Source organism: Oryzias latipes, chromosome 2 (genome assembly GCF_053564925.1).
Source record: "Oryzias latipes strain Hd-rR chromosome 2, Olatipes_Hd-rR_3.1".
Taxonomy (NCBI): Eukaryota; Metazoa; Chordata; class Actinopteri; order Beloniformes; family Adrianichthyidae; genus Oryzias; species Oryzias latipes.
The window spans coordinates 6611429-6626056 of NC_136238.1; the positions used below are offsets into that span (position 1 = coordinate 6611429).

General features: G+C 43.8%; 1 protein-coding gene and 2 long non-coding RNA genes across 3 annotated transcripts; 2 read left to right on the forward strand and 1 right to left on the reverse strand.

The window, feature by feature from the left end:
* Positions 1–510: 510 nt before the first annotated feature.
* On the reverse strand, positions 511–12792 carry LOC101155833 (ras-related protein Rap-2a). Its single transcript, XM_004066608.5, has 2 exons — positions 12081–12792; positions 511–1527 (listed from the first exon to the last, which is right to left on the reverse strand). The coding sequence occupies exons 1-2, from the start codon at positions 12392–12394 to the stop codon at positions 1290–1292; spliced, it is 552 nt and encodes a 183-aa protein (XP_004066656.1). The 5' UTR covers positions 12395–12792; the 3' UTR covers positions 511–1289.
* LOC144984075 (uncharacterized) lies at positions 5439–6016 on the forward strand. The gene is made up of 2 exons (XR_013647712.1): positions 5439–5595; positions 5681–6016. It is a non-coding gene; the product is annotated as an uncharacterized LOC144984075 (long non-coding RNA).
* Positions 7461–11092, forward strand: LOC144984074 (uncharacterized). Its single transcript, XR_013647708.1, has 3 exons — positions 7461–7605; positions 7682–7794; positions 10181–11092. It is a non-coding gene; the product is annotated as an uncharacterized LOC144984074 (long non-coding RNA).
* Positions 12793–14628: the final 1836 nt, after the last annotated feature.

The window sequence follows — 14628 nt, forward strand, 5'->3', positions numbered from 1 at the left end:
TTTTCCCAACTGATTTGCTTTTTTTAAAATATAATATTTCAAGAGTCAAATCGGTCTAGTATTGTTATTGAACCCAGTTTATTTAGATTAATTTTAAAATTAATTAAAATGTTTTTTAAAATGGGCAGAAAGTTAAGATTAATTTATAACCATCAGTTCGACTCATTATTATACTCTTATCATAACCTTTTGCAAATGCATTTCTTTTTAAATACATTAATATAACACCATAGTTAAAAACCACATTTACGTTTTTTTAATGTATAAACATTATATAATTAAATCATACAGCCTGTTTTCACAATAAAAGTGTACATTAATACATTTAAATAAAAAATAGTTTTATGTTCAGAGCAAATCTAATACTTTTTTTCTGAAAAGGCTTTTATAAACCGCTAATCAATAATAATAATCTATATTCTAATTCATGTTTTATTTTACTAGTGGTTGTTTGGAGAACTGATTTGGCTCCAGCCACTCAAGGACAAACATAAGAACATTGAACGTGACGCTTGTGCATAAAGTTTTATTGAAAATAAGTGTTTCTGACATCAAACCACCGACATATTTGACGTGACTTCATGTAGACGGACACGGACGTTCGTTCAAAGCAACGAGGCGTTTGCATCTGCGGGGTGAAAGCTGTCCGTGGGTGAGGGGACGCGCCGCCTGATGGGCTCTTTGGGTGGGATTGATTGTCCTCGTGTGTCGGTGCTACAGGTCGCCCGTCATCCACAAGCACATCTCAGCGTTTTGGGAGCGAATCTCCCCAAAAAAGGTGCAGGTTGTTGTTGTTTTTTTTAGGACATTCATCTTCATTCGTAGTGGGCGGGACATCCAGGGGGGGGCGACCGCTTTCACAGTGGTGATTGACGTCTGCTCACGTACAGGTGAAGGCTCTTGCACTGTCAGTTGTCCCAAAAAGTGCAACAAAAAAAGAAGAAGAAGAAGAAGAAGAAGAAATGCAGAGCGAGCAGCCATCTTTATGTGGACCTGCTTGCTTTTAGCACCGTGATCCTCTTGGCTAATTGCCTTTTGGGAAACCCTGGAAATTCACTCCATCAACGGGACACTGATGGGAAGTTGGAGGTCAGGTGTTGCTTCTTCTCTCAAGTGAAACCCGGACGCCGTCCTGTTTCCTCCACGCCGTTTGTCCTCCGGAGACAGGGCTTGAACGAGACTGAAAGGACTAGAAGACGAGTGGATTTTCAAGCTAACACCCACTAAGTTTGCGTTCTAATGTCTACCCCCTGTGCCCCCTCCTCTCCCCCATCCACCCCGTCGGGCCTCTACTGGATGCTGCAGGCGGGGCAGCAGGTTTCTCTCCGGTCGGGCAGAGGGCAGAAGTCCATCTGCCGCACGATCTCGGCGAACAGCTCGTCCACCATCGTCTTGCTTTTGGCCGACGTCTCCAGGAAAGGACAGCCCCAGTCCTCCGCCAGCGCTTGGCCCTCGCTGGGGGACACCTCCCTCTCGTCCTCCAAGTCCACCTTGTTGCCCACCAGGACCACCGGCACCTGCTGGTACCTGGAAAGAAAAACAAAACAAAAAGAAAGACACAGATTTTTATAGTTTGGACGATTTCAATCCTCCATCCTCACGCTGATGGAGGATGAGGAGGCTGATGAGAAGAGTGGGCGGAGCTATCCAGGCTTCAACCCGTTGTTTTCTGACTTTTGCTCCTTCAAATCCTTGAACTTTTCAAGATATTCCAGGATTTATGCCTCCATTGAAATCCATGGGGAATCCTTGAAAACCTTTGCGTCTTTCAACCAATATAACTTCAACATGCTTTTAGCTAGAGACACCGTTCAAACTACAAATTATTCACAAGACTTTAAACTGATTCCAAGTCTTTCAGATTTTTAAAACAGGTTTACGTTTTTGAAATATAAACCTTTAGAATTTGCGGTAGGTTCAGCTTCATAATGGGTTTCAATGGGAGAGGCTTCACCAAAGTTCACCATGTTTGGGAGCTTCTTATTTTGGCATTTTTTCAGCTAAAGCCACCATTAAAACGTTAAAATGCTCACAAGGCTTTGGACTACAACATATTCTAGTCTTGCGAGTATGCAATTCACAGTGTTTTTCACAAACGGACTTCCTATAACCCTCCAAGTTTCATTTTCATTCAGCAATCTAGTATCCATTCTAGTATGCATTTTCTTCTGGAAATGCAGCTCCTTCTAGTTTCCAAACAACGCTTCTACACTAATGTGCTTCACTGCATTGAGTAAAAGATACTCAAGGCTACAGTGGATCAAACATAAACAAATAGGACTCGCAGCAGTCTTTCCTAGTAAAAAAAGTTCAGTTTTTACTTGAGTTGACTCCCATTTCCACCCTGTTTGTTGTATTTCGTAGTTTTCTCCTCACATGTTGACACTTTCAGATGGAAGAGTACTCTGCATAAATGTTGAGAGGTTATTGATAAGCTCGTTTCTGCTTACTTTAGCCGCGGTCACATCGTTACTTCATTTTAATCTCCTGTTAGATGAGAATAATATATATTTATGTACAGATATTCGTGCTCGGATGCTCAAAAGCCGCATGATGTCAGTGGCAGTGGCTTTACGCTCTCTGACGGCGAGCAGCTAAAAGCCTGGTCCATCAGTCACCGCTAAGTGCTTTCAGGCTCAGCGTATTGATCTGCTGCTGCTCCTGAGAAATGAGGCCCTCGTCTCCAAATTGGTGTCCTGCAGCAGCGCTTGTTCGGCTGCCGGAGGAGGCGAGGCCGGGCGTGGAGAAGAGCCGGCAAACGCCTCACCGAGCAGAAGATGACGTGCAGGAAAAGAGGGTCCTTGTGGAACCCGCTGAAGGGGTTCTCCAGCGGCGAAGTGATGCTCCTGCCGTAGAACAGCCTCCCTCAAAACGTTTGCGTCACTTTCTGGAAGGGTTGCTTTAAAACGCCCCCCTGCATTGACGCTGAAAGGCCAGAGAGTTCCCTGCAGTCTGACATTTCCACGCCACGGCCAGCGCACACACGGACCGACCAGGAGCTGACATCAGCAGGACCGGCGCTCCTGTGTGTTCAGAAAGCTGGAGTCGGTGTGTTCCAGAGTGTGAACGGGGAGTGCGCCAGGCGGATAAATGCAACCTGACAGCCTCGTAGGGGACACTTTATGTAGAAATACAAAGTCTTCTGGGTGGGCGGAGCTTGTTTGGAGCAGCAACACACTGCTGCTGTTCAGCTCGGCGTGAAGAAACCCTGTTCCGCTGGGATTTATAGGTTAGTGTCGTGTCTTATTGAACGAGACGCCACACAGAGCTTGTTGGACACCCCAGCTTCTCCAGGACTTTATATGTCGCGTACCGATACACCTCAGTCACTGTTAGTCTCCCATCTTATATCCAGATGAAATTAGAGTTGTTGTCTAGTTTGTTTCAGTTTTACAAGTTTATCGTTTTATTCTTCCTCTATTGATCTCTGTCTAGCATGAACAGACTTGTGTGAAGCCCCGCCCACACAGGGGCCAGCTCTCTTCTCATTGGTTGACCATATGGAGTGGAAAGTGCTAGCTCTATTTGATTGGCTGGCCAATGAAAGGCGGGGCCCACACATCTACTCAATGCACAGAAACACAGTTGAGTGGAGGAATTCTATCAATTCAGTCAGTACAAACAGATTGTCCAGTTTTTTCAGCAGACTTCTGGCCAAATACAAACAGTTCCCCATTCCCTGAAAAATCCAGCTATTTTATTTATAACCGTGTCCTCTAGGGTTTAGAACAAACATCCACTTTATGGCCACGTTGACAGTAAAAAATAAACTGCATCCACTGCTGCCAGATATCATGGCTCCTTTCATGAAGTGAAGAAGACTTGGCGTGCTTCAGACGATGTTCATATAAGAGCATAAACATTTAGCCAAAAAGATCTCGATAAATACCTTGCGAGTGTTGTTTTTCATGCTACGTACACATGTGATTCCAGAACGCGGGTTCTTTTAGCACACAGTGGACTGTCGCTGTCCAATGCTAGCGAATGTACCTACAGTTGGAAGAGTCTTGGTGCGAAACTTTTTTTTTTGTCACAGCTCTATTCTGATATATGGAAGACTTGGTGTTGGCACAAACTGTAATTAATAATTTCCCCTTTATGATTAATTTTCAAATGGTTGGTACTTCCGGGTTTTGAAAAAGATGCTACCCATATGTCACCACTAAAGCCCTGATTGGTCAAAGCTCCACCTGCAACGCAAGTTTAGTACATAGGGTCTGAAAACAGACTTAAAAATGTGTGTAGCAACGTGTGAAGGCAATAGTTTAGAACGCAGAAGCCAGAAACACGCATTTATGCGCATTGACCTAGACTTTTCATTGGAAATGGTTGCTCAAACGCTCAAACGCGCGTCTCCGAGCCCGATGTAAATGAAGCATAACCCTTTAACACGGGAGCTGTTGAATCCTTCCGACCTAATCAAAACGGTAAATTAGGTAGGATTATCTGATAAGGTAGGACATTTGGATCTATCATTTTGTGCTACCGATAGGAAAATCTCACGAGGTAGGAGAAACCATCGGAACATCGGCCACAGGAAATAACACACTCTTTCAATTAGTGTAATTCTTTGACCAGTTGTGGGATATAAATCATTTTATGCTAAAGTCTACTATTTGTGCAACGCTGCTTTTCTCAGGTTCAAATTGTGTTCATTGCATAAATGGTTGAACTTAAGGAGCTCTGGTGTGAAAGGGTCAAACTTTTGAAGTCGTCGTAATCCCCCTGGAGACTCGTTTTTGGTTTTTTGTGTTTGCGTCTTTTCCGTCACTTCCCCGCCAATCTCTGATTAAACTGCTGCTTCTTCAAAAACCTCCTTGAATCATGAATTTCTACAAAAGTTGCGCGATAACATCCGTTAGCGATCATCATCGGCCGATAGTGGAACAGTTTGACGCCATGCCGATAATTCTGATAAGAGAAAATAATTTGCTGATAAAATGGACCGATAACTAAAAGCTTGAACTGCCGTCGCTTCCTCACTCACCACTTCTGTATTTATTATTGCTAGTGCTCGTTCGAAAAAATAAATGAAACAGAAAGCGTCTGGGCAGGTGACTATTGCCGAAGCGTTTGACCAGTGTGAAAAACTAAACAAGAATGATCCGCGAGAGTCGCAGATAACCGACAAAAACGATGGAACTGATAACACGTGCTTACCAGCTGGTATTGCTAGAGTATCGGCATCGGCTACATGAGGGAGGAAAAAATATCGGGTGTCGGTTGTAAAAAGTCATTAACGTGCATCGTTAAGTTCCACTGATCATTCAACATTGAGCAAATGTTTTTGTCCCAGCATCATTTGAGCCATCTAACGTCTAAAATAAAGCAGTAGACGACCAATAAAAAGACTATGTTTGTTTCTATTGCACTGTTATTTTTAGAAGCCATTTGGATTTACAGAAAAACAATGATCATTTCTGATTTGTAATATTTAGAGACTTGTGGAGAAGCTGAGCTCCGCCCTCCCTCTGCAGCCGTCATCTGTAGCGAATTACCAAAAGGTCACGGGTTGACATCCTCCCAAGGCAATCTGGAACAGCTTAGTACCATTTACCTCTGCGGGATGTTATTCTAGCTGCTGGAAAAATGCAAGTATGCAAACCCCCCGCCTCAAACACAAGTGTTTATGACCAACAGAAAAACAAATAAACCGTTTGTTTTCCGTTTCGCCACGCAGCTCGGCTTCCCGCTGCGCCGCAGAGCCAAGGTCTGCCCGATGACGCATTTTCCCGAGACCCACCGCGTCCAGCGAACACGCACGCGAAATTCCAAACCCCGGTCCAGCATGTGGCTGCAGCCGCCGCATCTGGTTCCAGTTAGCAGCTGTGGACGTCGCGGTTCCAGAGCAGATGGAGGAGTCGAGATGAGACTCCGTGTTTTGGTTGAATCTAAAGGCCGTGTCGCACAGCCGCTACGTACATTTAGTGCATGATGAAAACCGGTCGTGAGTGAATCTCCGTAGGAAAAGTTGCATTTTTTACAGATGTTTCACAAATGAACCAAGCAAAGAAAACCAACGTAGAACATGAACTGTGTGTGATTATTGTGCGTTTATATGCAGTTCATTAGCGATTTGTGAGTCAATTACGTAATTTGAACGAAAAAGTGCGTTGTAAACGTGATATAAAACATAGGTGGTCCATGTCTGAAAAGTTTACGTGAACCAGTCGTGGAAAACCAAGAATTTATGTCTCGCAAAAATCACACACGATTTTGTAAGACATAGACCTGCGCAATAAATCACAAATTAATTGTTACTCCGATATGATGCTGTGAAATACGCAATCAAAAAAAATGCTGAAAATCGTGATCAATTGTAACCTTAAATGTGCTAAAAAAATCTTATGGCAGTTTGAAGTATTTAATGAATCAATTTAATCCAGTTATGCATTTGACCAATCAGATTGGACCCCGTTACATCATCGGATCAGATTGAGCCGTTTTATGCCTGCCTGTATTTTAAGGTATCTTGACTCTGAAACTAAACTGTTGCAGTGAAATGGAAATGATGTATTTGGTTGTTTTGCTATTTGGTCATGTATCGCAAGTAATATCGTCAACGCAATATTGATCATTAATATCGCGATTTGTCCTCATATCGTGCAGACTTAGTAAGACATATAATAATTGCGTAGAAATGACGTAAAATAGGTGTAAACTGCGTGATTTTCTACAGACCAAATATTTTGAACAGCTCAAAATTGAATTCACATAAAGAATCGAAGTTTTTCAACATGAAAATAATCTTATTTAAAAAAAAAATATGTCTTAGCGATTAGACCTTTTCTTAAAATGAGACTTCTTGAATTTTATGGGAATTTATTTTTCTTTTTTAAGAATTTGTACTTATTTCAACAGTTTTTGAAGTGCAGATACTTTCTCTCACTAAAACCATGAAAATAGGACGTCCTGTTTGTTTTACGGTCGTTTATTTAGTTAGCATTTCAAACACAGCCGTGCTGTGTGTCAAACTAAACGCACAATTCATCAAATACCCACAATCTGAAGAAACGACGCACAAAAAATGTGTCACATTTTTAAAGTTCTAGAAGCAGGGATAGATTTAGAAGATGATCAATGAATCGATCAAATTGAAATTACGATTTCTTTTGAAGTATTTTTCAGGTAAAATATTTTTTCTATACGTTCTAACAAACTTTCTACTTTTATTCAGTTTAAATGCATAAAAATCATTATAATAACTAAAGAAAGTTCTGTTAAAAAAATAAAAATTGGATAAATATATTAAACTGCGTTGAATCTGATGACTTTTAGCCTTTAAATTGGTGTTTTTTATTTGTAAAAGACAAAAGCTGTGCTAAAACATAACTGTCTTTTTTAACTTCTCTTTGGACTAAACTCACGTTTGTCAAAGTTTCTGACTAAAGCAGTGCCTGTTTAGTGTCCACCATGTTTAGAGTCCTTCTGAAGTTGATAAAAATAGAAGCTTTCTGCAGGTTTCACTTGTTTGCTGAAGCTTCTCCGACCACGCAGAGACACCCGCTTTGGATTAACCTCCACAGCCGAAACATTTGGTTCCAATCCGAGCTCCAAAACCAGAAGACATCCTTCATTTTATTGGTCACATGACGTTCCGGAAAGGTTAAACTCAAACTCAGCTAACAGCAGATTTAGAACATAAAAGTAGTAAAAGAAAATCTTCTTTTTTCACTGACAGCTGGAGGTGATAATCATCTCAATGTGGGGGAAACTCCCAGTACAGATCAAAGCACGTTTGCCCAGGAGAACTTCCAGAGGTTTGGAGATCATTAACAAGCTGCAATCTCAGAGGTATGTTGTAGTTTTTATCATCTGGCCTCCGCATGAGTCTCCTGTTTTAAAGGCAGGATGTATGTACGCAAAACAACAACTAGAACTTCTGGGAGGGTTTTGTGATGGAAAGCACTTCTTCTCCAAACATGGCTTAAACAGCTTCCTGAAGGCTAAAAGATGCTGCTTTTACACCAAAGTGCCCCCTGGGACCAGTTCTGCTCTGTGTTGCCCTTCAGCGGTGCATGGCGCTCGCCTCCTGCTATTAGACACGGCATCAGCGTACCACGAAAACGCCCCTGGTGACTCCTGGGAGAGCGAGCGGCGATGTCCGGACGAGGGGGATAGTGCCTTATGTCCGGTTTATACGTCCGCCGGGGCTCGGGTTGTGTCGGTCCATCGGAAGGGAATCGTTCCCATCCAAGCGGATGACATCCTCCATGAATGGAATTTTACCCCCGTTGTCCAATCCCCTCCCATTTCTCCTGAACTTATTTTGAGAAATTAGAATATGCAAAGGCGGAGAAAAGTCGATCCAGAAAAATTGCGTCTTTTTAACACTGTTGACGATGAAACGTGATTGAAGACGTTGGAAAATAACGTAACCTCTACGATGCATCCATGTGGGAGTACGGATACACCGATAGAACTAGTAGTTGATGCCACAGCGTCATCAGGCTCAAAAAGCGTAAACGCCACTCAGAAGTTCGTCGTAGTTATCGCAGACAGTTCCGAGCGAAACCGACCCGACCTTTGTAGGAACGGAGCCGCATGATTACGGTGGGGACGCGATGCGAACGATGCAATGACCAATCGCTAAGAAATTTAAGCTACGTGCTCCCGTATGGGTGGTTGACTCTGGGAGTTTTTGGGTTGTCCGGGTCTGTGGAGGGTCATAGAGAGTGGCGGTCACATCCTAAGGGGAGCACAGGTTCAATTCAATTCAATTCAATTTTATTTGTATAGCCCAAAATCACAACAACAGTCGTTTCGATGGGCTTCGAAGTAAAACATGAACTCAAAAGGATCATGAATACAAAGAGTTCAATAGGAAAATACTAAAAATGAACTAACAAACTGACTAAGCTATACTGGCATCCATGCCCTTAGACCCCCCTTCGCGGTGACAGGTGTGTCTCGTACAGCCACCTTATAGCTGCGTATACACCGGTCGCGCATCCAAATGTCCTTAACGCTCTGGCTGCGTGTGGGAGGAGCAACCGCCAACGTTTTTCTGGACTTCATTCGTTGCCACATGATGAAGAACAAGGATGATGTTGAGCGAGTAGCTTGGGTTGATGTGTTTTGGAGAGCTCTACAGAGGTGACAGGAGGGATGTTGTCATGTTTGGGTTCATCGGATCATCCAGAGACTCTCCTGGCGCACTTGACTCCTGCAGCGGGAGCTGCGGCTGCTGGCCGTTTTAAACTTCTGTCCGTGTGTGGCCCAGTGTGAAGAATTTCTGTCCCCCATAACCCAAGAGGGAAAAACTAAAACTTTAGGATCTTTATATTATTGTCTTAGTGAAAATAGGATAGAAATCATACAATTAGATTTTTACAGCTCAATTTCACGTCGTAAGTCCACGGAACTGGAGCAGTTGTGCTACCTATGGCGGCACCTACGGCGGCTCTCCGTCTGCCGGGCAGCCAACCACATATGGGCCATTTGCCTCCCAGGGGCCGGCGGAGCTCGCAAGCTCCCTACTGGCTAGCGTAGCTGGCTCGATCGCTCCAGTCTCCGGCAACCCCGCGGCCCTAGCCAGTTTATAAAACGGATGGAAGTTCAGGATGAAATTCCTCGCATCGAGCAGCCATATATTTTTTTTTTTACCCCCTGAAGCGTCACATGCCCAAAGCTAAATCCCTGATTGGTTTACGCACCACGCCTACTTTTCCGCATCAGCCGCCCACGTCTGTACACTGATGGGTGAATCCCATTCGGACATCGTGAAAATGGAACGTACAATTGTGGAGCGTGTGGTAAGTGTATCGTGAAGTAATCGTAAGGCTAATGAAAGTTCCACGCACTTGTGACGGCATACAGTGTCCTTACGCCACGCTCTAGTTATGTCCGAGGACTGGTTCCTTACCGACTCCGCAGTCCAGCATCACATGACACCTGTAGAATGTCCAGACAAACTGTGTCCTTGTTCCCTAATTTTACCGACGGAATCACGTGACAACCACTAACAGGCTCGGTGCGCAGGTTTGAGAGGGGGCGAAAACTGGAAAAATCCCTACGTCCTGCCTGGATCTCACCTACTTCCCCCGTAGGTGTTGTATAAGTGTTCACTACGACCTGCCGCTCGTCTGTATCCGCATCCGCTCGTCCTCGCTATCTCATCAAGCAGATCTTAGCATTGTCCTGTGTCCTCATACGAGGTTTGCCCGTTTTTCCACCGCAGACAGTCCCCCGTAAGGACAGACGGGGCCAACGTTGAAGGAGCTGGTGCACCAGGACCTGCCTCGCCCCTGCATTTGCGTCTTTGCCTTCTTGGCATCAACCCCATAAAGATCCAATGAGCGGACACATCCTGCTGGTTCAGCAACAAGTGAGGGAGGAGGAAGGGCGGTTGATGCGGCGCTCATCATCCGACGAGCTTTTTTTTCTCCTCTAGCGGAGCCACAGAAGTGGGAGAAGAAGGTATGAAATATTAATTGGGAAACACTTCAGGACGCTTTGCTGCAGCCGAGCTTTTGGGTGGCGGCCGACTGCAGGCGAAGGCTGCTCGCTTTCCGCCCACCCGCCATTATATTATTCATTTCCAAGAAGTTCCTTGTCATGCTCCGCTCTGCGCCGTCAGCTCAGACGGGTCACCTGGTTCAGTCCGCGCTCAGATTCCGATCGTTTTCAGAGGTTCTGGTCTGGAGTGTTATCCGGATCCAGTTTGATGTGCTCCAGGTGAGCCTCAGCCGGGGTCTGACGAGGAACACGTGAACCGGTTAAAGCTTCTCACGGAGGATGAACCATTTTACTGTATCAGCCATACGGGGTGTTTGAATCACAGAACATTTGACAAATGCTGGACAGAAATACGTCTCTATGGATGACAGAACGTAAATCCAGCAGTTAAGGGGTATTAAGAAGTCGTGAACTCTTCTATTGGTCTGTCTCTCCATGTTTTAGAGCGAAGAAGGACTTCAGAAAACATTTGTTTTTCTAGGAAAACCACTCAAGTTACTGTCAATAGAAAAATACAAAATAAAAGCACCAATTAACTTGCGATATTTGATCTGCGCATACTATGACGATTTCGGAAATAGCGTTGTGTCTAATTGTTTTAATGACTGTTCTAATAAAAAATAATCTGCACATACTTTTGATACTTGATCAGCATGAGTTCTGAAACAGTGTTATGTCTATTTTTTCTGATATAGTGTCTTTTTTAATCATAGTCAAGATTTTTCTAAGGAAATCAATAATTTTAGATAACTAATCTGCATGTGCTTTGTTGATTTTATGTCTATTTTTACATAATAATAACGTCCTTCATCTTTGTCATGTGATTATTGATACCTAAATATTCGTAATGACCTGAAACTGTGTTGATAAGGAAACAATATCTGATAAAATTTTATAAATAATAATTTTATTATAATGTAATTAAATGGTTTCGGTAGAACAGGGTGGGATTCTAGAAGTTCCTTCTATTCCCTTTCAAGCAATTTTTGATTTAATGTCTAATTATCCAAAGTTTCATACGACTTTTTATGAATGTATGACTGCTGATTGTGTTGTTTTGTGCATTATTCGTGCGTTGATTGCTTGAAATAAACCATTTCAAATGAAAATAAAATAAATTTTAATAAAGCACCATGACGACACATAAAAATAATGTTAATAAAAGTTTTAAAAAGTCTATAAAAAAGGTTGAAAAAGTTATTTCTGATTGATGAAATATAAAAATATATATATTTTTATTATTATTTTGGTTATGCACTGATTTTACTTTCCAAAAATACAATATCAGTTTGACACAGTAGCTTTATTGCAAAACTTAAAATTGAAAAAAATAATTTTCACAGTAAAGATGTAACTTTGACACATTAATGACAGTTTTACTTAACATTTATTCTTTATAGTGTTTTCAGACACCAATTTAGGAGTTTGATTTCCCTTAACTTCTCCCTTAATTGTGATATATTTTTTGTTATTGGCCTTTCCATGACTAATAACTTTTACTCATAACTTATGTGTTCTTAATGAAAGTAGTTCATTTGAAAGAGCAGAACCTCGCATGTCCTCCACCAGCTCCGGGGGGGACTCCTAAAGGAATTGGTGAGCATTCAAACGGAGGAGCTCACCTCTTCACCCGGATAATCTGGTCCCTCATGGGTTTGATGTCCTGAAAACTCTGCTGGTTCACCAGACTGTAGACCAGGATGAAGCCCTGGCCGTTCCGGATGTAGAGGTCCCGCATGGAGGCGAACTGCTCGGTCCCCGCCGTGTCCAGGATCTCCAGCACCGACGGAGACGAGTCCACCTCGATCTCCTTCCGGTAGAAATCTTCAATGGTCGGGTCGTACTTCTCTATGAAAGTCCCGGTGACGAACTGGACCGTGAGGGCGGACTTGCCCACCCCGCCGCTGCCCAGCACCACTACCTTGTACTCCCGCATGGCCCCCGTCACGCGGAGCAGAGCATCCCCGCAGCCGGCCTCCGCCCCAGAGAGAGAAAGAGAGAGAGAGCGATGCTGTCACGGTCACGGGCGCGGGGGAGGATGCTGGGGCATCGATCCCGGGGATGCTCGGCCGCTAGATTCCCGCGCTAACCGGAAGGGACGCCGCTCCAAGGGCGTTCATCATGCTGCACGGCGGCGCGGGAAAAAATAAGAAAAGAGAAGAAGAAAAAGAGGATCGGCTGTAACAGGAAACGTCCGCGCGGCGCATCGTTGGCGGGACGCTAACGCCGCATCCCGCTGCACAACGACGCCGTTAAAGGAGAAGCACCGATCCCCGCCTCGTGAGGGCGGACAACGGCGGCGGCGGCGAGCAGGGGGGGGGGATCCACGCCTCTGGGGTCGGCCGATGGGCTGGAATATATGGAGCGCCGTTAGGGCCAAAAGTAAACAAAAGAGGGCGCGAAAAGAGCCAAGAGGGAAATGTTTACTCATTCTAAGAAAAAGAAAAATCAAACCCTTTTATTAAGTTATAAAAGTGAAGTTACTAAAACATTTTTATCAAGCAAATTGATCAAGTTTTTTTTAATTACACGCGATTGTGACAAAAACATTAACACACAACTCAAAAAATGAACAATTTCCCATTCTAACGAAGCACTCCCCCAGTGGCCACAAAGCTAATTATTTGACCTGTTGTGACCTTTTAACCCCCAACGCGTTCTAAAATGGAGAAATGGAGCTTTGAGCCGACACGCAACACTTTACGTCAGTAACAGAGTCAGCTGATTGCACAAAAGGTGTCAGAGTGTGGAGTAAGGTCAGCATCAAAACCTACATTTTTATCGAGAATGCACAAATACTATGATACATTTACCACACGCACGACATGGTACATCCTATTGTTCACGATGTCCCTTGGGTCGGCCGTATGAGCCTTGAGGAGACTGTAAGATACACCTTAAGAGGTGACCCGTCACCAGAACAGGCAGACGGCTGGATCCAAATGCAGCAGGTTTATTAGCTTAGCTAAAAGTCCACAAAGCTAAATCAGGGTCAGACAGGCAGGGGTCAATGGAAGGCATGAGAGCATCAGAGGAGAGACAGGATGGTCAGGATCCAGGTGAGGGACGAGGCAGGCGGCAGGCAAGCGGGGTCAGGGTCAGAAGGCAGAAGCTCAGGTCCGACCATCACACTTAGTAAGGAAGGCAGAGTGGCACAAACAATATTTCGCACTAGGTAAGGCTCAGTGCAGCGTTCAAATACACTGTGAGTGATTCAGCGAATCAGGTGTGCGGCATCCAGGAAGTGTGCGCTGGGGATGCTGGGAGAGGAAAGTGCAGTCAGCAAGCCTGGACGACCCAAAACCCGCAGACCCCGTACCGAGTTACCCCCGTCTGCGAGCATGTGACTAAGACTTTAAGCTCCGGTGTTGAAGGCTTTTTAAAAATTGGCAGATATTTGTGTTGTGACACGACAGAAGATTTTTATGAAGTACATGTAAATAAATAAAAACGCAAAACGGAGGGATAAAAGTATTTCTAGTGAGCAACTGCCACAGGTGGGAATGTTTTTTTCTGTTGTTTTTTCTGTTGTTTCTGTGTTCTCTTGACAAGATGTTAAAAATGTATCCACTAAAGTCCCACCATAAAGTCCTGAACTTTACACGTCCAGCTACCTTTTCAAACGTATGTGCTTTAATTTAACTTTATTTTGAAAAGTCAGACTACCCGTGATCCTCAGTTCAAAGAGACCCCGGAGGGGAGATTTCATGGGAAACAGTCCTTTCTTTCCCTTCGCTTTAATGCAATAGCACTGAAAAAAGAAAGTCCTCAAACTTGATTGGATAAGAATCTAAACTCAATTTCAGCTCATCAGCGTTCCCATGCGTGGAAAAGCCGTTGAAGGGGTTTGTTTATCGTTTTGGTTTTCCCACAGGAAACACGTCTGGACAAGAGCGGACATCCATTTACGTCTTTGCTCTAAACTAACCAAGACGCTTTAAACATTTAGAAAATGACCTTCAAGGGAACTTTACACATTATAAAAGCTCCTGCTCTTACCTATCGGGTGTGATTCTTCACCTCCTCCTCCTTCGCCCTTCAGCTGCTCACCATCAGGTCATGCAAGGACAGGTTCGGCCATTATTTGCAAAAATGCAAATGTATGTACTCCTCTATAACCTATGGAAGACCAAAACGTGTCATGAAATCATTAAAATGTAAAAAAAATAA